Source organism: Cricetulus griseus, chromosome 3, assembly GCF_003668045.3.
Source record: "Cricetulus griseus strain 17A/GY chromosome 3, alternate assembly CriGri-PICRH-1.0, whole genome shotgun sequence".
Classification (NCBI taxonomy): domain Eukaryota; kingdom Metazoa; phylum Chordata; class Mammalia; order Rodentia; family Cricetidae; genus Cricetulus; species Cricetulus griseus.
In genome coordinates, this window is record NC_048596.1 from 242,550,065 (window position 1) to 242,578,050 (window position 27,986).

The 27,986-nt window shown below is 41.2% G+C and overlaps 1 protein-coding gene across 2 annotated transcripts in view; it reads left to right on the forward strand.

Annotated features, from left to right (window-relative positions):
* Positions 1-27,986, forward strand: part of Elmo1 (engulfment and cell motility 1) — a 523,874-nt gene that overhangs the window by 114,435 nt on the left and 381,453 nt on the right. For both annotated transcript variants that reach the window (XM_027409370.2, XM_027409371.2), the window contains exons 3-4: positions 787-827; positions 1,827-1,899. In XM_027409370.2, the coding sequence (XP_027265171.1) occupies positions 787-827; positions 1,827-1,899 (114 nt within the window). The remainder of the gene's footprint in view (positions 1-786; positions 828-1,826; positions 1,900-27,986) is intronic.

The window sequence follows — 27,986 nt, forward strand, 5'->3', positions numbered from 1 at the left end:
TGGTCAGCTGCCAGTGGATGAAGCAGCACAGGGTGTCATGATCACATTTCTCTGTTGGTTCAAGCTGTTGAATAAGTGGCATTTACTGGGGCCACAGTTGGGTGAAAAGTCTACATGCCTGTAAGAACAATGGTGTATGTCCCCATATCCCATTTGCCACGTGTTCTCATAAAATTATCATGGATTAGGTGCTGGAGAGGTAGCTCAATAATTTAAATTTCCTACTGTTCTTCGAAAGTACCTGAGTTTAGTCCCTAGCTCTCATATTAGGTGGTTCAAAACCACTTGTAACTCCAGTTCCAAGGAGCTACAGTCACCTCTGTGTGCACAGGAGCACACACACACACACACACACACACACACACACACACACACACACACACACACACACACACACAGACAGACAGACAGACACAATGAATCTTTAAAAAGGTCATGAATTAAAGCTTGTTTGTATAAAACCAAAGAACTGATTGCCTGATTCATATATAGCTCGAGGGACTCTGGGTTCACCTTGACCTTACAGGCTCCTATTTGATTTTAGTAAGACAAATTTAAGTATGATGTTAATTTTCAGTATAGAAATAAGGATCATAGTGGTAATAAAAAGTTTATAAACTTGATGGGACTCCTAGTAGTTTGTTAACCCTGAGAAAAGTAAGAGACTCACTGATAGCTAAGAGTAGAAAATGTAAATTTTCCTCACTTAAAGTTTTTTATTAGTTGTTTCTTTTTGTTGTTTAAAATGTTGAAATGAAACTAACTCTATTTCCTTTTTTTCCCCAGAAAAAACCACTGTCTGCAATAATAAAGGAAGTCTGTGATGGGTAAGTGTCACTCAGGGCTCCCTGAAGCTCTTTAGTATGTATATATAGTAGGCAAATAAAATATTTGCAGTGGCATGGTGGACCTTATTTGAAGCACTGTAAATAAGTGCTAGTCATACACATGTTCCTAACTCACCACTCAGTCTAACAAAGATCACCTACAATTCCTGTGTGCAGGTTGCACCCCATTCTACCAGTCTTAACCATCTTCCTCCAAGAACCGACTGTGAAATAGCTGGGTGGGTGTAGGCTTGCTTTTGTTGACTTTTGGCCTTCCCAGCAGGGAGCCATCTAAAAGGTTCCTAGGGTTAAGCACACACTCCATCTGAGAAAACTGAAGGGACTCATATGCCAGAGCAGATGTGGGAGCTCACATGCCATAGGGCTTTCCTACTTTTCTGCCTGAGCTGACAATCCAAGGGCAAATACTTTTGAAAGGTATTTGAGATGTGTGGACTGGCACAGCAGGATTGGCAATCTAGTATATTCCTGATAAATGCATAAGACCTGGAATATTTAATTGGAGTGTTCTAATTATGTGTCAAGTATACCAAATAAGAATTTGGAATTCTGAGACAGCCGAAGTGTGTTCATTTCCTTTGTTTTTATCTCTGTGCTCCAGTCTTTTAAAGAGTGAAGAGTGTTGCTTTTAAAATTGCACTCACCCTACCTCTGGTGTTTGAGATGAAATCCTGAGAGTAGGACTAGGCTTAGGCAGCCACCTGTGAGATGACTGGTGCCTGGATATTGAGGGTGGACCAATGCTGAGGCCTGGGGAATGAGGATGGACTAATGCTGGGGCCTGAGGAGTGAGGATGGACCAATGCTGGAGACTGGGTAGTGAGGGTGGGCTTTATCTTGGGAACTTACTGCCTTGTAACAAGTACTGTCTGGCTCAATTCTAATCCTAGAGAGTTTAATTCATCTTAACCCTATGAAACTACTAAAACAGAAATTGCCACTTTCACATTTCTGATTGTTTATGCTTGTGTTTTAAAGGTGGTCTCTTGCCAACCATGAATATTTTGCACTGCAGCATGCTGATAGTTCAAACTTCTACATCACAGAAAAGGTAGGCAACTGCATTACTTACTCTGGGGCACTCACATTAAAGGGAAGTAGATAACTGCTATTTCTTCTGTTTAGGGTTGGTCAAAATTTTGTGTCCCTACCCTCTGTGGCAATAGGATCTGTAAAGCCAAAACTGCTACATTAGTATTAAAAACATACTGTTTAGCACATTTGAGAGTGAGGTTCATTAATCCCAGCACTTGGGAGGCAGAGGTAAGTGGATCTCTATAAGTTTGAGGTTAGGCTGGTCTACATGAGGAGTTCCAGGATCGCCAGGCCCTATCTTAAAAAAAAAAAAAAAAAAAAAAAAAAATGTGAAGTCCAAGTAGGTTTTCTAGTTTTGTTTTTTTAAAAAAACCCCACACTTTTGCTTACTTTAATTATTTCAAATTGTATTTATTTATTGGTGTGTAAGGTATGGAAGTCAGAGGACAACTTAGGAACTAAGCTTAAGTTGTACGGCTTGGCGACAAGTACCTTTGCCTGCTGGTCCATTCTACCTCTACAGCAAATAGTTTAGTTATCTAGTTATCTTTTACTTCTCTTTTCTCTGGGTTTCATTTTTCTCTCTCCATTGTTTTGTTTTTGTTGAAAGTACTTACAACAATGACAAAAATTCATGTGAAATGTGACATTGTGTGGATACTGACCATTTCATGGATCTTGGGGGCCTGTTGTTTTGTGGGTTATTTGAGCTCTGTTTAATAAGTTTAATTAGATGCAGAGATATGTGAGGACTACGAATGACTCTGAAAGAAAGAAAAACAGTATTTTAAAGTTCTCTTGTGTGGGAGGGGAAAATTAGCGTTTACTGATCTCCTGTTGTGTGCCAGAAGCTGAACCAAGCAAATTACCTCTGTTTGCTGATTTTTTTTTTTCAAGACAAAACTCCAGTATATGAATATTGACTTTGTTTAAGTGCTTAGACCACCATCAAATACTGGACTCTGGAATCAAGAGGGAGCTTTAGATCTTTGTGCTTCTAGAATTTCATCTTTGGAAGTTTCCGAAACAGTTTAGCCTCCCACTAACCTCTTGAGAGCACTTGTAAAGAATTTGAGTTTCCTCATGGGTGGACATGTTGTGGGACTGATGAGGAAGGAGGCAAGAAACTGCTCCGCTCCTGTTATCTGGTTCCCTGGCTGGAGCTGGTACCAGTGAATACACAGTGCAATTGAGAAGGGAGAATTGGGTGACCTCAGGTTCTAAAATATGGTAGACCTCATTTGTCCCAATCAGCAGTTTCTGGGGTGACCTTAGGATTTCATCATGATTCAGATGGTTGGAGGCGGGAACAGAGTAGTGTCCTGCTTGGATCGCGCTTGCTGTCCCTGTATGTGGTGGCCCTCTAGCTATCACTTTGCCTGGAAATGCCTTCAGAAATTATATTTTCTTCCCAGAAGGACTCAGACTTTCAGAGTGATCAGGTTTTCTTTTTACGTTCCTGGATGCAGATGGAGAGGTCGCAGTTCAACTAGGTTTCCTGTCAGGTGATGGTTGTCTTTAAGTATACTGTTGATTTCCTTAAGTCAGTCCATAAGCAGTTTTCCATTTGATTGTTTTCTCAAATTTTTACTTTTCTACACCTATATAATTTTCACAATATTCTTTGTGAGATAAAGAGGACATAAATAAATAAAAGTTAAATGTTGGCAGTTATACTTTATCACTGCGGTTTCATTTATGAAACCGTGTGCTTCAGAGGCAGACAGGTCTCCTTTCAAGAGACTGACCTAATTGGTGTGCTCTGACCCAAACTTGTTACAAGGTTAGATTGAGGAGTATATGTTTGTACTACCATTTCTTAGAATGATTTTAAAAAATTACCATCAATAGCATCACAATAGCATGACACAATGCATTGTGTCATCTTTTTTTTTTGAGCTAAAATTCAGAAAATACAAACTGCCAGGAATAGGGGAACATTCATTATTTTTAAGGCATTGAAATCATTTTTGGAGGGGAATCTTGTTTGCAAAGGAAATTCTTCCTGCTGGATTTCAAAGGGACTGCCTGTGTCTGTCTGCCATCAGTTCTTCAGCACACAGTCACAGAGATTAGCCTTTTATGAAGAGTTTAGAGAGTGAGAAAACTCATCCTCCCCATCACAGTCCTTTGTTTGTAAATAACATGTCACCACTCTTCTCTTCCAGCTGTGTGTGCTTATTCCAGGCACAGAGATGGACATGCACAGTGTAGGACAGACACCACAATGTATCTTGACCCTAGGGGTCAAACCTAGGTTACTCTCAGTCTGCATCTCAGTTCTTGCAATTAGTTCTCTCTGAAAATAGGGACCCTTTCCTATTCTTAAAATCGCATAGTTAGCTGATAATCCTTTACTCTATGTGTAAAATCCATATATGAGTGAGGACATACCCTGTTTGTCTTTTTGTGACTGGGTTACCTCACTCAGAATGATTTCTTCTAGTTCCATCTATTTGCCTGCGAATTTCAAGATTCCATTGTCCCCCCCCCTTCCCCGCTGAGTCATACTCCATTGTGTAAATGTACCACATTTTCTTCATCCATTCTTCGGTTTAGGGGCAACCCACAATCCACACTGCCAGAGAAGCTAGGAATCAAGGAGGACTCTAAGAGAGACATACATGGTTCCCCGGAGAAGGGGAAAGGGACAAAATCTCCTGAGCAAATTGCGAGCATGGGGGAGAGGGGAGAGGGAGCTAGGAGAATGAGAAGGGGAGAAGAGGAGGAGTGAGGAGGACATGAGGGAGCAGGAAGTTTGAGTTGGGGGAAGAATAGAGGAGAGCAAGATAAAAGATACCATAATACAGGGGACCATTATAGGCTTAAAGAAGAAATCAGGTACTATGGAAATGTTTGGAGATCTACAAGGATGACAACAACTAACAATCTAAACAACAGAGGAGAGGCTCCCTTAAATGCCTTCTCCTGATAATGAGGTTGATGACTGACTTATATGCTGTCCTAGAGCCTTCACCCAGCAGGTGGTGGAAGTAGAAGCAGACACCCACAGCTAAACACTGAACCAAACTGGTATCCAGTTTCAGAGAAGGAGGAGTGATGAGCAAAGGGGTCTAGACCAGGCTGGTGAAACCCACAGAAACAGATGACCTAAACAAGGGGGAAATCTTGATTCCCAGACTGATAGCTGGGAAACCAGCATGAGACTGATCCAGAACCCATGAATGTAGGTGTCAGTGAGGAGACCTCGGAAATCTATGGGGCCTTTTGTAGTAGATCATTACTCATCCCTAGCATAGGAATAGACTTTGGTAGCCCATTCCACATAGAGGGATACTCCCTGAGCCTACACAAAGGGGTTGGGCCTAGGCCTATCCCAAATGACATGATAGACTCTGAAGACCCCCTATGGAAGGCCTCACCCTCCCTGGGGAGCAGAAAGGGTAAGGGATAGGTAGGGTGTTAGTTGGGGGGCACAGGGAAGGAGGGGAGGCAGAGAGAACTGGGATTGACATGTAAAATAATCCTGTTTCTAATTTAAATAAAAAATGGAGAGAAAAAATAGCATAGTTAACATCCTCTTCTTACTTACAGCCCAGTGAGTTGTTAGGTAATGTCTTTGTCACCATGGTAACCAGTGACTAATTTTTGAAGCTTGTACATGCCATTACTTTCTGACTTTCACTTGCTGTGAAATGCTTTACCTCACCCTGACAAAAAATCACCCATAATTTAAATGGGGAAATATTCTTGAGCCCTGTCACAACATGGGAACACCTGAGGGGATTAAGGGATGTTTGAATTTCTCCCCAAAGATCCTCAAGAAGGACCCCTCCTCTGCCTACTTTTCTCGTGTTATCTGAATCCGTTGTCTAAAATGGTTCTCATTTACTTATTGGGCCATGGGGACATTGTCATGTTAAGGAACATTTTGTAGAAGTATAGCATGAAAAGTTGTAGGGGATATTCAACAGAATCTATTTGCAAGTTCAAATTCTGGTTCAGAAACATAAATTGCAAGATAGATGAGTGTGTTTGTGTGTGTGTGTGTGTTTGTGTGTGTGTGTGTGTGTGTGTGTGTGTGTGCATATGTGCCTGTTCATGCACGCATGTGTGACTGTGTTTCAGTGAAATTTCTCTTTTGGGTAAGAATGGTAGTGAGAGAAAGCTCAATTGTTTTTAGCTATCACTTTTATCATAGTCTCATGAGGTAAGCATCTTCATCTTAATGGGGAAGTGAGACTACGGGAAATTATAAGACAATTTGTTTAGGCCAGACACACCAGAAGTCCCAAGCCCAGCCTGGCTCTGGTAGCTCTGCTTCCAGAGCTGTGCTGCCTAGGCTCTTGTATATAGATGATACCCTTTCTTTGCTGGCATCTGGCTGGCCATCTTGATCCTGATTGTCTCAGGAGCCACAGGACAACAGCACCACCATTAGCAGTGTCAGTGTGTGACTTCTTATTCTGGTGTATTATGGGAGTTTACATGAGTGTAACTACCATGAACTCACTAAAGAGTTATAAACCCCTTTCACCTGCCTTTGCTATAGATTATGTGACTCTATGGAATACGTACTGTGATTGTACTAATGTCATCCTTTCTTTTTAAGGGAAATGAGAAAATTGCCTTGTTCTCTTTAACTCCCAAGTATGCAGAAAGGGTGAACCCCTCCAAATGATAGACAATGGAGGAAACCTGAGGGATGTACTTTTTGTAACTGAGGTTGTGCCATATTTGCGGAATGGTACTTGGCCCCTCTCTGCTAAGATCAACTCAATGATGTATGAAGTAGAGATTGGATCAGCAAAAATTCAATAAATCCTTTATCTTGTAATCACAGAGACGTGATGAGCTTCATGCAGGCGCTGTCTGTAAAGCTACCCCTGGTAGTGTTGTTTTGGGGATACCTGTGTTCTGCTGTCCCCTTCTCTTAAGTGTTCTGGTTTCGCAGCCTGTGTTCCAGAATTCCTGACAGGCAGCACTGTGTGGTTTCTGGGACCAGGCATCCGGTACTAGGAGGTTATCGTTCAGATTTCCATTGTCACGCCTTGGTCATAAGTCATCAGAGTAAAACCAATATCCAGAAAGCCCCGAAGCTCAGTGACAAGCAGAGAGGAAAGCCTGTGTGGGAGTCAGTGACAGCAATGGAGAGCCAAGCTTCCTGTCCTGATTTCCATTTCAGGTTTCTTTTTCCTGAATTTTCACCCTGTGAAGGCCAGTCACCCCGCCCCTGACTAAAACTGCTCTGTACTGATCTCTGTGACTGACAGGTCAAGAACCTTCTCAAAGACAGGCATTTGGAAGTGAGCAAGCCCAGCCCAGCCTGGTTATAAATTTCCTAGCCCAGCAATGTTTGTCTTTCTGTGAGAGTCAGTATTCTTTTGATAAGGAGTCCCTGTTGCTTCCTTAGCAACTGTCACACCTCAGCCACGTATAAACAGAGAATGTTCACACCTACAGAGATGGCCAGCTTCTCCAGGTATAGTGGGAAATTACCAATACAGAGTCAGGTAGAAATATAAGGGTATTTAATAGGGAAAAGCCTTACTTACAGAGCAACCTAGCCAACCGGCATGCTAGTGGTCTGTACAGCAAGCAGCAAAGTGAAACCGAAATCGCAAACTCAGTCACACTCCGTCCCTCTGACCACGTCCCTCTGACCACGCCCTCACAAGCGTGGTCAGGCACACCTGTAGCCAGCCCCTAAGAAGGCATGGCTACAGCTTCCCCTACATCCAGGCCTAGTTCTTAGCATATGGAAGTGAAGACAAAGGCTCCTGGACCCCACTTTGTCCTGATCCTTCAGCCCTTGTGGGTTTCCTATCTAAAGGCATTTCTCTCCGTGGCCTCTCATTCCCTTCTGACAACCCAGGTTGGTGTATCTTCAGCAAAGCATAATATACTGCTGAATTCTTTGCTTGCATTGTGACCAAACAGGATATTGCTATCAGTGCTTATAGAAGCTGAGATAGTACTTGCATATTTGTTCACAGCCTTTGTCAAGCATGGGACTCTTGTAGACAGGCTGCTTGTCTCAGGCTCATTGCTCGCTCATATCTGGAGTGGCCAGAATGAAATGGTCATGCTGGGAGGAAAGAGACACGCATGAATACATTCAATAAGAGAAACATGGCAAGTGCCCTGTGTGTGTTCTCCACTGTGCTCAGCTTGGGTCCAGCCTTCCTGTTTCTTCCAGACAGACATTCACTCATATCACTTGATTAAAATGACAGTAAGTGCCACAGAGGAAATAAAGTCTTCAAAGAGTGACATTTAGGTGAAGGTCTGAAAACAGAAGGTTGAGATACAAACAGCAGTAAAATGGCTCAGATTAGTAGCTGGGTGTGAACTCTTAGAACTTGGGAGGTCATTGTTAGATGCAGTTGAAGTCAGCCTGATCTACATAGTGAGATCCTGTTTCAGATAACTGAAGCCAAACCCAATCAAATAATAAAACCACACAAACAAAACAGGCCCATATTATTTACTTGCAAGGAGCAGCAGAAAGAGCCAAGGCTGGGGTGGGCCAATTATGGCTGGACAGTTTTGGATAAGCTACAGTTTTGGATAACTGTTCAGGCCTTTTAAGGGTGTTTAAAGACTTTTAGCTTTATTCTCTAATTGTATGAAAGCCCTGGGGTAATTTTAAGATGGACTTGACCACAGATGTTTGGGCTGTTATTACTCTGATTGATTGCTTTGGAAACTTAAGTCAGTCTATGGTAGAAACTATGAGGAAAATCAGTTCATTGTGGATAGGAAAGGAATTCAAGGTTCGCTGAAAATACACTTAGAGGCTGGCACAAATGCAGGATTCAATTCTTGAGTCCAAGGAGAAAATGGGACCATATAGCAAGTTGAAATATTTGCTTTCATCAGGGTGTGGTGGTGCACGCCTTTAATCCCAGCACTCAGGAGGCAGAGGCAGGAACGATCTTTGAGTTTGAAGTAGATCTGGTCTACATGGAGAGCTCCAGACTGGCTAGGGCTACATAGTGAGACTTTCCTTTTTTTGTTTGTTTGTTTGTTTTGTTTCGTTTTTTTAAGTAAGGAAGAAATATCTGCCTTCACAAAGTTTACTGTTCATCACCTCTTTGGCAACTTATTAATGTTTATAATAATACTCTGTACTTGAATCAAAGTGCTCTTTCTCTTCTCAATAAGTTAATTTTCATAGCCAGATAAAATGTCAGCGTTTACTTCCTTGACTAATACAACACTTCAATTCACTCTTTAGAATTTACTTTGGATACAGGTGTTTCTAATTTCAAACACATATCTTTCTAACTTATATTAGGAAAAATAGCAAAACATATATGCAATATTTTCCCATAGATAATGTGCAGAATATAGGAAAGAGGATGTTTTTCCTTAGATTCGACAGCTTAGTGTGTGTCAGATTGAGCAAGATAATTAAGACACAGTATTTGTCCCCATTGGAGGTTTCCATCTAGAGATAGATTAGTTGATATCATCTGATGATTGAACAGCCTTGTGTTTCAAAAGATTGTTATGGATATAATTTGAATTATGTAGGTTTATTATTGAATCATTGTAATTTGGGGTCTTACTAAAACACTGTTGTGCAGGATGCAACACTTCTATTTCTCTGTTGTTACTATGGAGCTATAGTTCACATATCCTAAAATACAACTTTTAGTTATTTATCTCTTGCTGTGACAAGACATCATGACTAAGACAACTTATAAGGAAAAAGAGTTTATTTGGGACTCACAATTTCATAGAATGAGTCCATGACCATCATGGCAGGGAACATGGCAGCCCAGAGGCGGCCACTGAATGCACTGGAGCACTGAATGCACTGGAGATAGAGCTGAAGGCCTCTATCTCACCCACAGGCACCAGACAGAAAGAGGGGGAAAGAAGGAAGGAAGGAGGGAGAGAGACAGAGGGAAAGAACATATGCATGGTAACTGAGAATGGCATGGACTTTTGAAACTTCAAAGCCTACCCTCCATGATACACTTCCTCCAACAAGGCCACACCTCCTAACAAACAGTTCTAACTACTAGGGATCAAACATTCAAATGTACTAGCCTATGGGGGCCATTCTCATTCAAATGACTTCAATAAGTGAACAATGGCAGTAGTTTTTCTATCATGCTTTATCTTTTTTCTGGGTAGTAAAGCCACAATGTTCTTATGCAGGACATTTCCATCTTCTAAATCAGTAGCTCTCAGACTTAAAGGCAGAACTAGAGATTTACTTCCAGCAGTCCACAGTGAAAAACTAATGCAGGTCTACCTAGGGTAGTGCTATGCCCTGGTGGATGGAAGCGTGCACTCTGAATCTGAGGGTACAGAAGATACAAGAGAATCATCAGTGTCTCTGCATCTGAAGTTTTCAGAAAGGAAGACATTGACCTTGACTTAAAGTATTGCTGACACCTTTCCCCCACTTTACATCCTATTTTTAATTAAATGAAGGGAAAGTCACATGTGACACACTTTCCAACAACCGTGGAACTTTTGGATACAACTGTTTATCGGAGTCAGCTACTGGGAATGGAGGTTGGAGCACTCACAGGAAAAGCAGTTGGAAACAGATCCTCTTGTAAGCTGTTTGCAACATGCGAACCATAAGCCAAGAACCGGCCTGTCTCCTCTACTGCAACCCTTACATTTTGAATTTCTCTAATTGGAAATCCCAAAGATTGTTAGTATTAATATTTACTTTAAGAGCATATTGGATTTTCTCCCAGTTCAATAGTTGAAGATCAAAGGCAGGGGTTCAATCAAGGGTGAAATGCTACTTACAGAACATATGTCTAGTACTTGGTTCTGGAAAGATGGTTGCAGTAGAATGAACTACTAAGGTTGTGATCATTTCACCCTTTCTGAATCCATCATGCATGGCATATAAAATCCTCCCTCCTCCTCCCTCCCTCCCTCCCTCCCCCCTCCCTCCCTCCCTCCCTCCCTCCCGATTGTCCTGACTATGCAGCCCTGGCACTGGTCTTCAGCCAACCAATGATTTCGTTGTCAGTGGCACCCCACCTTTATTCTGGTGCCTTTGCTCTTAGTGACTCAAACTAAATTGGCAGTAAACATTCTGAAGTTTCTAAAACATTTTTTTGGGTGGATTTGGAACTTTGTAATTACAGTTTTAGCATTGGATAGAAGCTCTCATTTTGAATTACTCAGTGTTTTTCCTTTAGTGAGGACTTGGAAATGCATAAACTTCAAGATGAAGAAAAAAGACAGTCTAGGTTGAATCACGTAAATGAGAGGGGGTGTGAGTGAGAAGCCCAGTGATGCCATCAGCATTACTCAGATAGCAGTGGGTTTTATGACATGTTATTTAAGTCTACCACTGACTCGTGGATATGGGCTATAACAGGATGATTACATAGAAGGAAGCCTGGGCTCTGTGGCTTGTGTTTGGTAAGATATGGCTGCTTTTATAATTACAGGCAAAGATAAATGCCAGAGGTCATGATGATTCCATGTTCTCCAGTTTGGCTATTAAACCAATGAATAGATCGACTGAGTTGCAGAAACATTTAACTGTATAGTGTTCAGATGCAGAATGAAGGACATGTAGACTTCCTCCAAAGATAGAATTCCTCCCTGACTTCCTCCAAAGACAGGTTTCTCCCTGACTGCAAATGATACTGGAGACACCAACTCACCCTTTCCAAACCCAAACTGGCAAAAGTGAGACACATGAACTCATTATTGATGCCATCAGCTCCATGCATAGTCCTGTGTTCAAAAGCCAGGATTCTATTGCAAAGCTTCTAAGCACAACCCTGCTTGAGTTTTTATTCTAGTGACAGAAAATTTATTTTTAAGTAGCTATTAGATTTTCTTCCTCATTGTGGGGATGGAAGTCCAGTATGTTTGCATATGTGTTTGTGAGTGGTTTTGTTTTGTTTTTGGTGTGTCTGTGTGCGTACGTATGTGTGTGTAGAGGAAATTAAAAATTTATGCACCATTAAATATTTTTTTGCCTAAAATGTCCCTTTTGGTTTTTGTTTGTTTTGTTTTTCAAGATATGGTTTCTCTGTTTTGCTTTGGAGCTTGTCCTGGAACTTGCTCTGTAAACCAGGCTGGCCTCAAACTCAGAGATCCCCCTGCCTCTGCCTCCCTAATGCTGGGATTAAAGGTGTGCACCACCAATGCCTGGTTCCTTTTGACTTTTAAGTGTATTAACCTTGCTTTATATTTTTAAAGCACTTACTAGAACCTGTCAAAAGGAATGTATGATTGTTAATGGTTGTGTTTAACAGTTGGAAAACCATTTCATTATTTCTTGCTCTCTAAGATCAAAAATCAAAGCTAGATGCCCTCAACTTGTGTTAGTCCAGTGCTTAGAACTCTGCTCAATAGAAAATTGATAGGAGAATGGATAGCTGTTGCTGTCAAAAGCCAGTAACCTGAGGTCAGGTGTAAGAAACAGCCATGGACAAGAACATAAGGCAAAAGAGGAAAGGAAGAAAGGTAGTTAGGTAGGATTCTATGGGGAGAGCAGAGGAAGGAGATTTTTGTTTGTACCATGAAAAGCAGTGTGCCTGCAATGTTATGGAGGTGGTGTATAAGCCTCTAGGTTGCTATTCTTTCCACCATGGCCAATTATATAATTATTATTATATGGTCAAATGTAGTAATGTATAATGTCCTTTTATTTCCTGATTTCCATTGTTCTAGTTATCTATTGTTGCCTTCAAAACAACAACAACAACAACAACAAACCCTACTCAATTGGTAACAAAATAAAAACTCATTCCTGGTGGCAGTGATTGGTTATGCTCACTATGGTTTCTGGTCAGGAATTTGGATGTGACAAAGCAGAGCCATTGGCTCTTCATTATTTGGTGCATGGGCCATAGCTTGGAAGACATATGCTGGAATTCTTTAGAAGTGTATTTACTTATCCTACCTCCTAGGCTACGATGACTCAAAAGACTGGCCTCAGAGGGAATGAGGTCTCCTTTCCCCTCTGACCTGTAGCGTTTCTATGTGGCCTGGGATTCCTCCTGGCATTGTGGCAGTGTTCTCAGGGGCAGCTGTATTAGACAGAGGCTGTTTGCAGAGAGTAAACCAGCAGATGTATGGCTTCTTGTGCCTCAGAGATCCTGTTAGTTGCTACTACTGTATTGTGTGGGCCTAAGCACTCACGGCCTGCCCAGATTTAAGGGACAAGATCTAGACTATTATTGCCCATGGAAGGCATGGCAAAGAACCTGGAGGGCTTGCTGAAAAAGCTTTCTACTATCCTTGACGGTTCTATCATGGAAAGGCTATCAGGTAGGCATCTTCTTTCCAGAGGTTCTCCAAGAAGAAACTGGCTTCTACTTTTGATAGATTTCAACTGCTTACACACAAAGAAACAGTAGAAGAGAGAGGATGTCATAAGAATGTGCAACAACAATGAACCACCTTTCCATGTAGATGATGGACACTCGAGAAAAGATCCTTGGGACTGGAGTGATGGCTCAGCAGTTAGAAGCACTTACTGCTCTTGCAGAGAACCTGGGTGTGATTCCTAGCACCTACATGACAGTTCACAGCCACCTATAACTCCCATTCCAGGGGATCTGATGCCTTCTTATGGCCTCCTGGGGCACCAGGCATGCATGTGACACATACATACATACATACATACATACATACATACATACATACATACATGCCTTCTTCTGGCCTCTTTGGGAACCAGGCATACAAGCAATACACAGACACACATTCAGGGAAGATACCCACATGGACAAACATACCTACATAATAATAATACATACATACATACATACATACATACATACATACATGCATTGTTATGATAAAGCATGAGGGAAACCTTGGCAGATTTCATGGCAGGCAAGGGTGACTGAAGCTGGGGGCACGGGGACTGACTCGGACAAACATGCCAGGCAGTCAAAGCTTAGTGAGAAGTTTTGTTAGAAAGGGCAAGTGGGGAAGGAATGAGAAAAGAGGTAACACAGAGACAGAGAGAGGACAGAAGAGGGAGACAGGAAAAGTACTGTCTGCTCCAGGGGAACATCAAGAAATAGAAAGAGAGCGTAAGTGGGCAGAGGTCTTTATTTTAAAGGGGTAATTTGCACCTGGGCTGACCAGGGTACTGCCTGAGTGCATTCTGCCAGGTGACAGGGACAGGCCACCATAATGCCTGAATCCTTACATATGTAAATAAATAAATGCCTTCTTCTTGCCTCTTTGGGCACCAAGCATACATGTGATACATAGCCATACATATAAGCAAAACACTCATATAAAATATAAATAGGTAAATTTGAAAAAGAAAAGATTCCTGAAGGTCTTGCTCCTCCTGACTGACAGGAGGAGCCATAGTGGTCTTGGGCCAATTGGGAGCCTTTCCAGTTTCTAGATGTGACACAGGGCAGGGAAATCTTGGTTATCAAGTAGAATAAAATACGCCTTGCATTTTTATGGAGATGGGGAGGAGGCAATAAAATGAACTTTAAAAATTCATTTGTTTGTGCTGGATTTGGTGGAGAGCACCTTTAGTCCAAGAATTGAGAAGCAGAAGCAGGCACATGTCTGTTAAGTCAAGACAGCCCAGCCTACAGGGCCAGGCCAGCCAGGGTTACACCATGAGATCCTGTCTTTCAAAAATAAATGTTTTTTGTCTGTGGTCTTACCCCCAGATTTCTATTCCGTTGAGTGATATATGGAGAGGGATAACTTCCTGTTCAATTGTTTTATTTTACTATTTGTGTGCTGTGCCGTGTGTGTGTGTGTGTGTGTGTGTGTGTGTGTGTGTGTGTGTGTGTGTGTGTGTGTTTATGTATCTATGTGTGGTATATAAGCATACTAATTCCATGGCACTCATGTGGAGGCCATGAGATAACTTTTGGGACTCTGTTCTCTCTCTCTGCCATGGGAACGGGAGGTGGAATTCAGGTCATTAGGCCTGCTTACAATTGCTTCCACCCATTGAACCATCTCTCCAGTCCCCTAATCCGTTTCTTTCAATGTATTTCTTCTCTTCTCTCATTCTCTGCTTTTCTAGCATATTCTGTCGGTTCTGACTCTTTGCCTTATACTTCATTTGCCTTTCCTTTCTCTGTGACCTCCTTCCTATTTCACTGTGTGTCAGTGCTTCCCTACTGTCTGCTGTATCGAGTTACCAACTGTATATAAACTTCCTCCTCCTACTCTCTGTCCAGCGGATTCTGCTGCTTCTTTATCCTCCTCCTCTTGCTTCATCCTCCTCCTCCTCTTTCATCCTCATCCTCCTCCATCATCCTCCCTTTTCTTCCTTATCATCCATCATCCTCTTCCTCCTGCATCCTCCTCCTCTTTCTTCATAAGGATGTATTTGTATTTGTAAAGTATATAAGACACTTTACACACATGTTCATAGATTGCACTTTATTGTGTTTTATAATAGGCATTTTAACTTGCTAGTTAATATATAGAATCTATTTCATTATGTAATGAAGATTAAATGAAGTGATGCTGGCAACATAGTGTAGTATGTTAGCCTGTAGTTCCATGGTGAGTCATCTTTCCTGTTGTCAAATTTTGTGAAGACTGAAAAATATCCAGTTCATTCTGACTGACACCTGATTTGTTTTCACACCTTGGAGCTGTACCGCTTTTTGTTTTGTTCTTTCTCTCTGCTTTTGGAAAACAATGCTCAAGTATTCGGTTTATAAAATGTTTTGATAATTCCATAATCCTGCTTATAAATTATATGTGGAAGTTGAATTCTAGCTCCATTAAATTGTCACATAGAATCATTTGTAGCCTGTTGGCAAGCTCTTAGGTGCCAGGTTCTTTATGAGTTATTTTGTCTAAGAAGTCTTAGGAGTTTGGGGGTTTCAGGGCATACAGATAGGAAACATCAAAATTTGAACTGAATGCAGGATCCTCAGTATTTCCAAACAGCTGAGGAACCATATTATTTTATTAATAGGACCTTCAAAGATAATGCTTTGAGCTGTTTAATCATGGTTGAAATAATCAATTGAAACTCCACTAACGCCAAGCTAAATGTTAATGCTAGACAGTGGCTCTGTGAAGGCAGGGGATCTTATGGGCAATGATCTGGTCACATTGATTGCAGTAAGAAGCATTTCATTTCCTCCTCCCTGGTGCATGGCTTTACACTTCCTACAAAGTGCACTTGACTCGGAAGATTGTTCTTATTTTTTAGTCAGGCATTCATTCACTCCAATAAAATTGTCCAAGCCCAGTTACCTTCAGTTCCTGATGCCCTTGGCTACTGTGAGATGGGGATGTTTGGAGCTTGTTTGCTTGGGGTCTTGCCAGATGTCCAGCAAAGGTGAAAACCTAGATTGCAATACATTCTGTAAGTTTTGGGTAGCTTTTTTGTTTTTGGTCAGATTTCCTGTATATGTTTTAAAGAATGGTAGCTGTAATTGGAAGTTAAGTATGCAAGTTTGAAAGGAAAATAGTATGGTGGCATACCCCTTGTACTATCAGCAGTGAGGAGGCTGAGGTAAAAGATTGAAGAGTTCAAGCCCAGCCTCCCTCTCCCCCCTTTCTCTCTCTCCTCTCTCTCTCTCTCTCTCTCTCTCTCTCTCTCTCTGTGTGTGTGTGTGTGTGTGTGTGTGTGTGTGTGTCTGTCTGTCCAGGGGAGTGGGAACAGATGGAAGAGGGAGGGAGAGAGACAGAGGTAGACTCATTCCTTCATTTACAAGCATCTGGAGGACTCAGGCTATGAATGATTACCATAAACAGTAGCCAATTTATATGTGGTTTGCAAATTCTAAGATGACTCCAAGATTCCTAGCCCCTGTTGTTAAAGGCCATGTGTAATGCTCTTGCCTTGAGTATGAAATGGGCTGACAAGTAGGATGGGATTTCAATGCTGTGATCATGCCACATGCCACATGAAATTTTGCTAGTGTAATTAAGGTCTGCAATCAGTTGGGTGTGGATTAGTCATAAGGGAGATGATCCTGAGGGCCTGCAGAAGAGAGGGAAGCATGAGAGATACTCTGCCTCTCTGAGGAAGAGCATACTGCATGTTGTCAGCAGGGCAACAGCAGATGGCAAGATCTGCAGTCTAGAGAGTTCAGTCTCTAAGCTGAGAGTGCTCCCTGTCTAAGAGTGAGGAACTGGGAAATGGGACATTGGGACTTTTTTCTGTGCAGGCAGAGAAAGTGAATTCTGATGAAGATTTAGGCTGCAAACAAGGATCAGCTCATTGCCACCTCACAAAATGGTTTCAGTCCAGGAATCTCCCAGTGGAGGATCCCTCTCAGGCAGGTTAGTCTTCTGACCAATAGAAACTGAGATTTTTGATCATTTTATTAGACAGTCTTAGAAAGCTAAGACACCAAGTAGAGAATGCAGAGTTCCTCCACCCTGAGCCAGACAACAGAGCACAAAGGCAAATTGCATGCAGAATATTGGTATATTATCATAGTGATCAGCTGTATTGCTGGTTATTGAATTTTTATGTTAATAAGAAGGTCTAACTATTCATGTTGATTACCTCAATAAAACAGGCATTTATAAGCCCATCAGCACACAGGGTACTAATGTAATACTTCTTTGTCTATTTTTGTTTCTGGGGCATCATCTGAGATTCTTTTTTTTTTTTTTTCAGATTTCTGAATAAAATGGGTTCATTATTTGAAAACCGCTGTCTGGCTAATAGGCACTTTGTAAAAAAGACTACATTTGTGGTGTTTTAAGAATGTAGTTGTTGGCAAAGGAAAGCAAAGCAGAATTGCCTGAGGCTAACTTAGAGTCAGTACATTGTTTTAAAATATGCTTATCTTTAATTGTTTTCTCATTACATACAGAGTAATGTGGAGATATAAGAACCCAGCCACTAATGTTGATTCAGACAGGAGTTTTACATGAGTTAACAGTGGTTTTCTTAAAAGTTGAAGTTCCTTAAAGCATAGTTTGAAATTTTTTAATTGGGCCAAATAGAGCAAAAGTATATAAAAAGGTGTAAGGGACACCCTTACATGCTATCATCTAGATGATAATGGATGGTAGCACTTTGACTATTGCCACAGTCCTGCTTTGTCATTTCCCTGTCTCTTTCTCTGTTCTTCCTTCCACAGATGTAAATAAATACTAGGCTGAAGGTCGTGGGCAGTCTTCTGAATGTTTCATAGGTGTTCTGCACAGCTGTGTGTTTTGTATATAGTATCCTGTATTTCTTTATGTTGTAAACTTTAAATAACTGAGTTGGGTTAAGGCTGGGGAGATGGCTCAGCAATTAAGAGCACTTGCTGCTCTTCCAGAGGACCTGGTTTTGGTTCCCTGAACCCACATTGTTGGTTCACAACTTTAACTCCAGTTCCAGGGCATTGACATCCTTTTCTGGCCTCTGTGGACATTGCATAAGCATGGTGCACATACATACATGCAGACAAACATTCACCTACATAAAATAAAAAGAAATCTTTCCTTTTTTTTGATTTTTGTTTTTGAGACAGGGTTTCTCTATCTTGGAACTCGATCTGTGGACCATGCTGGCCTCAAACTCTGCCTGCCTCTGTCTCTGGAGTGCTGGGACTAAAGGCATGTGCCACCACCACCTGGCAAAATAAAGCTTTCTTGAAAATATGTAATTGCTGTCTCCTGAAAGTAGCCTTTTGTAATTGATTTTTTTTTTAAATTTGGTAATATTTGTGAGATGAACAATGCATGACATCCCATGATATGAAGAAAACAGTTGATCTAGCTGTTTTCAAAAAGATTATCAGTTGTTTCCTCACTTTTGTTGGTAAAGTGCTGTGCTAGAAATGTGTTTGTGTGGAACCATTTAAAAGTTTTTCTAGAGTGGAATGCAGAAACATAATCAGCTACCACATGGATACTTTGCAGTGTGGGTCTATCAGCTTCCAGCCACACCCACAAGGCAGCAAGTTCCTATCCCCTGATAGGAACTAGTGTTCCTATCAGGGGATAGGAACTCTCCTGCTATCCTAAGCCAGCTGCATGGGGCTTCCTTGGCACTTTTTTGGGGGCTTTAACTTCCTATTTAGCCAACTGCTGCAGCTGGGCATATTTTTCTGTATTTATTTTCTATTCACATTTCCCTTCTAAAATGACCTGTAAAAATCTTTGTCCATTTGTGGCATACCAGAGCTTTGTTCTCATTGCAGTTTTAAGGAATTGGCTGTGGTGCTGTCAAAGAGACCTTTATAAAAACCATTTTCACGTGGTCATAATGGTTCCTGTTTCTTTGTCATTTGACTTCAGTATTTTCAAAGCGCTTTCTCCTTTCCACATACTTTACAGGTATTCCCTTGTTTCTTTCACAAATTTGAAAGTTTTAATTTTTCATATAGGTCAGCCTAACACTCTGTATTATGTGTGCACACGAATGAGGCTGAGATTTACTTTTATCCTTTTGGATGGAGACAGCCACTCATGCCAGCATCATTTATGGGGATATTTATTGTCCTCCTCCTGTACTTGGTTTGCCTTATCTCTGGTGCAGCGCATCAGGTTTTTGTGAATCAGGGGTCTCCAGGCCTCTCTATTTTGTTCTATTACCGTACAGCTTTCATTGCTTGCAACTTAGTAACAAGACTGCTTGTAGTGGATAGAATCTGCTTGTGACCTCTCCTCACATTCCTCTCCTTTACCCATTTCTTCTCTTGGTTTTCTTTCTCCTTCTCATGCATAGCAAATCAAGTTGCCAAATCTTTTACTTTACCATATACATTTTAATAGCTACTTGCCAAATCTCATTAGTATTTTGGTTAAAAATAGAATGTAATTTATGGCTTACCTTTTTGGGAAATTGCTTTCTTGGGGCTATATTGGTTATATAACCCATGACAGCAACATGTAGTTATATGTACTAGAGTGTTGATAATAAAGATTTGTTATTTTTTCCCATAAAGGTCTTGTATATATTGCTTAGATAACTCACACTTTTGTATCCTTCACAAATGGTACCTTTTCTTAGATATTTGTGTACTATTTGTTGGGTATTTTCTTTTAAGTTTAAATTCTGAAAATATAGAGATGTGTTTATGAATCCATTTTCCCTTTATATAGATTATCAAAGTCAATATCAAAAATATGAAGTAACTGACTCAGGTTTTGTGGGTATAGCTAGTTATACATCCTGAATTTTTACTCAATTTTATCTAAATCTTGTTTTGCTGACGTCTTTCCCTTTCAAATTGGCCAGTGTTTCTCTGATTCATGCTACTTTGCTTAGCAAGATCTTTTTATAGTAAGAAACTCAAATCTCATTCCAGATCTTCTGTGAATAAGGCATTTAATTTACTAAATAGATGTCCTTAATAACAATTAGCTAATTCATTTGGGCAGACACATACATGGCAAAGAATAAACCTAATAAATGTTTTCTCTGGCTGTTATCTTTAGTTGAGTTCTTACGGATAACACCAGTCCTAATTGAATTAACTTGGAAAAATTTTGCTCACTGCATTACTAACACTCAGGTACATGTAGGGTCGAGGCCCTCTGAGCAATAGATAGTTGTGGAGGCTCATCCTAGCACCTAGTGTGTATCTGTAGAGAAAAGAAGAAACATCCATACAGTGTGCTGAATTTTACATGAATTTGTAATCTTTCTATGGCTCTTTAACTGGCATGTAATCATTTATTTGTAGTAAAAATGTTATATATTGTTATGTATACATTTTGTAGCAAACATTCCTTTTATGGTTGAGTAGTACTGTGTATCTATGTGTCTAGATCACATTTTCTTTATCTACTCATCCCTTGATGGACCTAGATGAGTGATAGCATGGCTGTTGTGAACTGTGCTGCCCTCAGGAGGAGAGTGCAGATGTCTCTTACACATGCTGGCTTCATTTCCTTTGGATATGCACTCAGGAATGAAATTGTGAGATCATGTGATAGTTCTATTTCTAGCATTTTGAGAAACTTGCACACAGTTTTCTCTAATGTCTGCTCTAATATGACATTTCCACTAGTAGTGTTGAAGTTCTCTTTGATTCACAGCCTCTCAGCATTAGCCAGGTTTTGTCTTTTTGAAAATAGTTATTGGAGAAGCTGGGCATGGTGACACACATCTTTAATTCCAGCAGTTGGAAGGCATCGACAGGAGGATCTTCATGAGGTCCAGAACAGCCAGAGCTACAGAGGGCAGTCAGACCCTGTCTTGGGAAAAAAAATAGCCATTAGCCATTAAGATTGCTGAGTTAGTCTATGAACTGCTAGAAATGCCTTTTAAGATTCTAACTTTACTTCTGGCTGTGGCAAGAGAAAACTTGGAGAGAGGGAGGTAGGAGTAGGGCCTCTGTGAAAGCCCACTGTCTAATGTGGGTTCCTGGGCTTGTCAGTTCTAGCTTTGAGTCCATATCCCATTTTTCTGAACCCTCTCTCTGGCCTCCTCTTACATAAGGGCACTTCTCTTTAGGGCCCGGAACAGATGATTTTCTGGGAATGGTTTTAGACAGAGCTTGAGCCTCAAAGCCCAGAAGTGGTAATGGCTGAAGCTCTTTGTAACTTAGCCTAACAGTGTGGAGGGGTGTGGCTTGTTTGTACCTGGGACTCACTGTAGAAGCATACATCAATGGTGGGATCTGAGCTCAGTTTTCAGTGATACCTCTACCTGATAAAATAAGTATCCATGACTTAGGGAAGGGTGTGAAACTTAAGTTGTGGAAAGAGAGGAGAATCATTACTCCTGTCTTTGAAGTCCTATGTGGCCTATTAGCTTTCGTTCTTAGATGTGTTTTACATCTCCTTCTATGATTAAAGCATCATTCCATTCACCGAGAAAGCATATACTTAGTATATTTTAGGCATTGGTGATGAACTAAACACAGAAGATGCCCAGTGTTCTTAAACACATGCCCTTCTGGGCATGGAAAGAGACCAGTAGGTTTTAGAAAATGAACAAAGTATTCATTTTTATCTAGAGTTGGCATGAAAGAATCATCTGGGTAGAGTGTGGTGTGTGCTTCTATTTCAGTTTACTCTGAGAGCGTGGCTGTGCAAGATAGATTTAAGAATGGACCCAAAATTAGACTTGGCTAGCTTCAAGTTTGCAATAGTACAGATGTAAGTGAATAAAGGATACGGATGGGTGCACCTGACCTTGAAAGTTGGGGACTTACAGCTCTTGGTTCTCTAACCTCGTTAGTCTCAGGAGACACTCTTATACCCTGACTAAGAAAGGAGTTGTGCTGTCAGGATGTGTGCTACCTGTGGCTCAGGCCCAGGCTTTGGGTTTGTGTTCTGCTTATGCCAATGCTGGAGCAACTTATATTCTCATGGAAGGCCGTGACTGTCCATCCTGGCCATGATTGCTGTAAAGCACAAGGGACTGTCTCTTTAAAAAGAACAAAAGGGAGCCAGATCATAGCACTGTGGAGTTCATAACAGGCAGTACTGATGTCTTGAAGCATGACAGAACTCGGTGTGCTAGAGAACAGAAGGGAACAGGACATTGGTGTGGGTGGGGTGTCAGATATGAGTGTCAGTATTGGCTAGGGACACACTGGACTGAATCTTCTAAAACCGTGGTAGGAATTTAGTATTATGGAGGGCTATTATTTTAATCTGTTGTTCAGGAACTTGAATGGGATGAAAGTTGCAACTGTATGGAAAAGTCAGCTTTACATTCATTACTCCATTGGGAAGGTACCCAGCAAGCCATAATCGTATACACAGCAGCGAGGCCTTTGGAACCAGGAGGAGTCCAAGCTATCTACTACTCTTATTGTAGGAATCTTAAAATATCATTTATGACCACTGTACTTTATTAGAAATGGTGGTAGCTCTTGGATCTAAAACCTATTTTGTTTTTTAACACATGAGTACTGAGGTCCTATGAACTGAAGCCTATGAACTAAATCCATGCTGCCATCCATCTCTGTTTCTCTGTTGCCATAGATACCTTCTGACCCACAATGCATAAAATATTGTCTAGCTCTTTACAGAAGGTGTTTTCCCAGCCCTTCATTAATAACCTAGATCATAAACTACTATGATACACTTTAAAAATATTCAAATAGCCATTTGACTTGTTTGCAAGCTTACATGTTTTATTTCATGCACTCAAAAATATTGTTCAGACATGAGATCTGTAGACTTTAAATTCCTGAGACATCGAAGACTAGGAAAGGAAAAGAAAACAAAAAATCTTGATGGGGGATGTTCTTCAGTATATATGTCTCTCTTATTGGTTGATGAGTAAAAACACTGGTGAATAGAGGCAGGAAGATAGGTGGAATGAGGAGACAAGGAGAATTCTGGGAAAGGTAGGCAGAGGAACCCCAACAAAAGGAGTCGCCATATAGGGACTGGGAAGATAGGAAGTGCTAGACATTCTCTTAAGGTAAGACCATATGGAAATACATAGATTAATAGAAATGGGTTAATAATTAAGACAGAGCTAGCCAATAAGAAGCCCTAACCATCAGCCAACAGTTTAATAATTAATATATCATTTGTGTGTTTATTTGGGGCTGAGAAGGGTGGCAGGACCTGGCAGGACAAGAAAAATCCAAGAGAACCACTACCAACAGAATCCTTGCACACGGTATCTTAGGCAGGAGTATCAAATGAATGGGGCAACCTGTTTTTGGTTCATCTGCCTAAATTTCATGCCATCCTCCATGGCAGCTCCTCCATTTCTTCAGAACCTGTCACCAAACCATTTCTTCTTTATGAATATAACTGAATCATTGTCACTTAGTGTGTCAATCTGAGGGCTGATTTAAACACAACAGTACTCTACGTAGTCTGATTGTGACTATGTTTATGTAGCACTGAGGGATGTTACATGCATGTACAGTGATCACATCTTACCTATGTGTTCTGCATCCATGGATCCAAATAACTTTCACTGTGTAATTTTTCTTAAGCCCTCCCTGCAGCACTTTTCTCCCTTGTCTTTATTCTTTGCACAATATAGTCTAACAGCTATTTTCATAACTTTAACATTTCATTAAGGATCATAAATAATCTTGAAATGATTTAAGGTATATAAGAGGGTGTGCAGAAATAAGATACAAATACTGTGTCATTTTTAATATAAGGGATTTGAGCATCACGACCATGTATCTGAAAGATATCCTACTTATCCCATATCAATCAAAGTCTCACAGACTTTGTTACATGCTAATCTATCTAAGCAGTTCCTGAATCAAGGTTCCTTCTTCTCAGGTTGTATCATATAGGCAATAAAAACCAACCAGCAGGAGCCAGTTAGGAGCCCTGGCTGCTCTTCAAGGTGATCTGGGTCCTAGGGGATCCTGTACCCTTTCCTGGTCTCTGTGGACACCAGGCATACATGTGATGCACAGACACATGTATATGTTCAACCAAAATGCCCATACACATATAATAAATAAAATAATTAAAATCCAAACAATAAATCTAAACAGCACGTATTGCATTTACTGTGCACCTTCTGTATGACAGGAGTAGCACATGCTCAGATGACAAAGCTGCTATCACTGAAGCCAAGGGCTGTGTCAGGCCTCCCTGACACCCACATCTAGGTTTCCGTCAAAGCAGATTTCTAATGCTCAGAGATTCATTTGACAGTGCACTGACTCACACTTGAACACTCTTCTTTTCCTAAGTGTTCCATAATTTTGTTTCCTAGCTCTCCAGTGTGAAGGTTTGTACAACATTCTCTGTCTTTAGACTAGCTGCCACTGGTGCTGTCTTCAACAGGACATGAAGCTGGTGCTTTCCGAACTTTTAGAGTTCCCGTGGTCACTGCAAATGCCTCTAGAATTAGCCTTTTAAAAAACTTTTTCCAAGTACGAGTTTCTTTCTCCTAGATTTGGCTGCAGAACTTTGTGTCTGGGACTACAGGCTCTAACTTGCCCATCAGAACCCAGGTTTAAACCTAGCTCATGCCCCTTGCTTGAGGGTAGATTGACGTTTGATAGCAGTGGGGGCTGGCAATCAGGTCTCCATTCCAGTGGTATTAGACTGCTCTACGCTTTCCACTCAGCACAGAGTCTTCTGTCCTAAACCTTGACAGTCACTCTCTTAAAAACATGGGCAAGGCTTTGTGTGTGAGGCATTCCTCCCATTGTCTTCTTTCCAATATTGCAGATGAAGACTACCATACATAGGGTCACACAATAGAGCATCAGTATTTCTTCATCATGTGCATGATGTATTGTCTGCATTTAGACTGATATCCTAATATGGCTTGCTGTCACTTCCCATATTCTCACAATTCAAAATCCTTTATTCTCAAACACTAAGAATTCTTCTCCAGCAGTACTTTAGTGACCATATTACATAACTAACCTGCTTAACTATCATTGCTTTAAATTTTCCTTTGTCCTAAGGAACGTTTGGAAGATTTAGTATATCAGTTTGAGTCTAATCAGGGTACAGAAATAATACCAGTATTAAATTAGTAGAAATTCAATTTAGATGACTGGATGCTATGAGCCTAGATGGAATAGATGCAGAAAAGTGATGTGGTCTTTAGTCTGAGGAAGAAGATCATGTAGCTTAAGATCAGGAGTGAGCACTGCCTTTCCCTGTGTAGCTCTGGGCATAGCACATGGCTACCACCGAGGCTTCTCCAACTGCCCATCATTCACAGATTGGTAAGAGGAAAGCAACTTGACCAGATGACCTGTGTTGGACCATAGAGCTGCTTTATTGCCGGAGGGCTGGGTTACAGAGCTGCTTAGGAGTGGTTTTTGGTAAGAGTCTGGCCAAGGGTTGTGGAAATATGCATGAGTACAAGACTGGAGAGCCTTTACATGGAGTAACGCTGGGGTAGAACGTCACCTCATTGCTCTCTATTGGTGAAGCATCACATTCTCTCAGTTGGCCAAAGGAAAGATGCTCAGGTCCAGCTTCAATGCAGTAAAGCAGGGCCAAGGTCAGTGGGTTTTGAGTTAAGAGCAAACAAGCAAATGACTATTCTATGCAGTTTGGACCTTTGTTGCAGTATATTTGATCACACTGCAACACTCCTAGACTGTTAATAAAGTCAACCTTGAATCAGGTGGTGGCTTCAGTGACTAGCTGGGTGGCATTAGCCATAGAGATTTTGGAGGACCCAGGATATGATAGAGAGGCACAGGAAGGAGTAGGGAGGGGCTTAGAAAGATTCAAGGGCCCTTTTGATCTTGGAAGCTTGGAGAATCAGGTGTTTGTTCCTCAGTCACTTTCTTGATCTGTCAGGTTTTTACCCCAATATCTGACTCTCTAGTTTTTATTAATAATTGAATAACTTAGATAAATGCTCCAGACCTTAGTTTTTTACACTGCTTTAAATGTGAGTGTGAGGAATTATTATTAATATCTATGAAATATTAGCTGTACCTCCAATTTTTCCATAAGATAAAACCTTGAATAGATGTTGAATTTGAGTATTTTAAAGGCCATTGTTAGACATGACAAAATTCATACACCAAAAATGTGCCCCCTGTTGACTGGATGCTCTACATGGAAGGAAAGGCATAGGTTTTTATCATGGAACCCACTGCCTACTAACCCTTGGTATTTTGGAGTGTTTACTTTGGTCCTGGGAGGTGCGGTGTGGACCTGCATCTCTGGGGTTGGAACCTATCTATACACAGTTGCTCAAGTCCTCTGTTTCTTGACTTTCCCCCTTCTATTCTAACCCACCACATCTGACAGATTTATTTCCCTGAGATTCTTTTCATCATATCAGCAGTCCTACTCAAGGGCCTTAAATATTTCCTGTTTGCTGTACTGAAAATTAGAAGAGTATTGACATTTGGCATTGAGCCTTTTGCCTCCCTTCTGCTGATAAGGAAACAAGCTGATAGAGAGCGGTTGGCGCAGGCCCAAGCTGGAGCTTCCTTCCTCTTGGTCTATTGTACCTCCCAGACCACTGTGGGTCCAGCTTCCTTATCCCATCACTGTTCTCCAGCACAGCACCTATCCCAAGAGAGATTTGACTGACACTTGACCTCATCCCCTGGTGCTCAGACTATGCCTTTGCCTATGTCGATGGGATGGAATGCTAACATTATGCCCTGAACTTCTGCATGTGGAGATTGCCCACACTCCTTTAAGTATCATCACCGTCGCATCCCATTCTCTAGTGAACAAATTACAGTGCACAACATTACAGAGTGTTAGAAGGACAGGGATATGAAGTGCATTCTTTCTGAATTTTAGATCCAGAGCCTGGGAACTTGCTGCTATGTGAAAATGAATGCGCTTTCCAGCTTTTGAATGTTAGGAGACATTGAGTAGTGTCTGTTCCTTTAAGACAATCTTGTTTTTCACCAGGAAAACATACTGTTCTTTATCTATGTCTTTGACCCTTGATTAAAACACCAAAGGGGACAGGCAGTCTCCTTTGTTGGTCTACTCAGACTTGTTCTAGGACATTCCTGGGATGCTGGGAGCTGCTGACCCTGGATAGCAAGAGAGCAGATTGCTCACTGTGGGTTAGGTCTTCAGTCTGTGGGACCTTAACATCTCTGACCATAGACCTTGTTTTTTGTTGTGGTTTTTCAGTTTTCAGACTTGAGAACAGATTATCAGGCTGCTGTGTGAAGTGAAAGCATTAAAATAGTGACGAGTGAGCATGACAAGAGGAGGAAGAAACCACAGATGGCACCATTACTGGGCAGAAGTGAAGTGTTGCAGCTCGGGTGGAAAGGCAGCATATCTGATCAGTAGCTCTGGAAAAGCCATGTGTTAGTTGTAGGAAATGGGCTTCCTTATCCTTCATCCTTAGTTTTCTTTCTCCCTCCCCCTAAGATCATTGCAGGCGGGTAATCCGAGTTTGCTTTAGGGTATTTTAACACTCCTTCCTAAAGGTCATCTGTTGTCTTCCATCCAGAGACATTGCTCTGTAGCTTAGCAACCACTGTGTCATATACTGCCCTTAGTTGCTTCATTAGCTCAAGAAGGGAAAGTGAAGCCAGTGGACATATGATGGATTAACAGAGTCATGCTTACATGCAGAGTCACCCTGGCTGATGCTGAAGCAATGGTTCTGAAGAGCAGTGTTATTCTTGAGAAAAAAAAAAAAGTAAAGTTAGGTGCTCCTCACAACTGAGAAAGGTAAAACAGACTATGATGGAGAGAGGAGATGGCAATGGACCTGCCTGCTAAGGGCCAAGACCCCTAATATTGGGGGCTTCCCCACCCCCTGAAGTTCTTTGCTGTCTCTGCTGGTAAGCAACAGAAAAGCAAGCATTTGTGCTTTTGACCAGA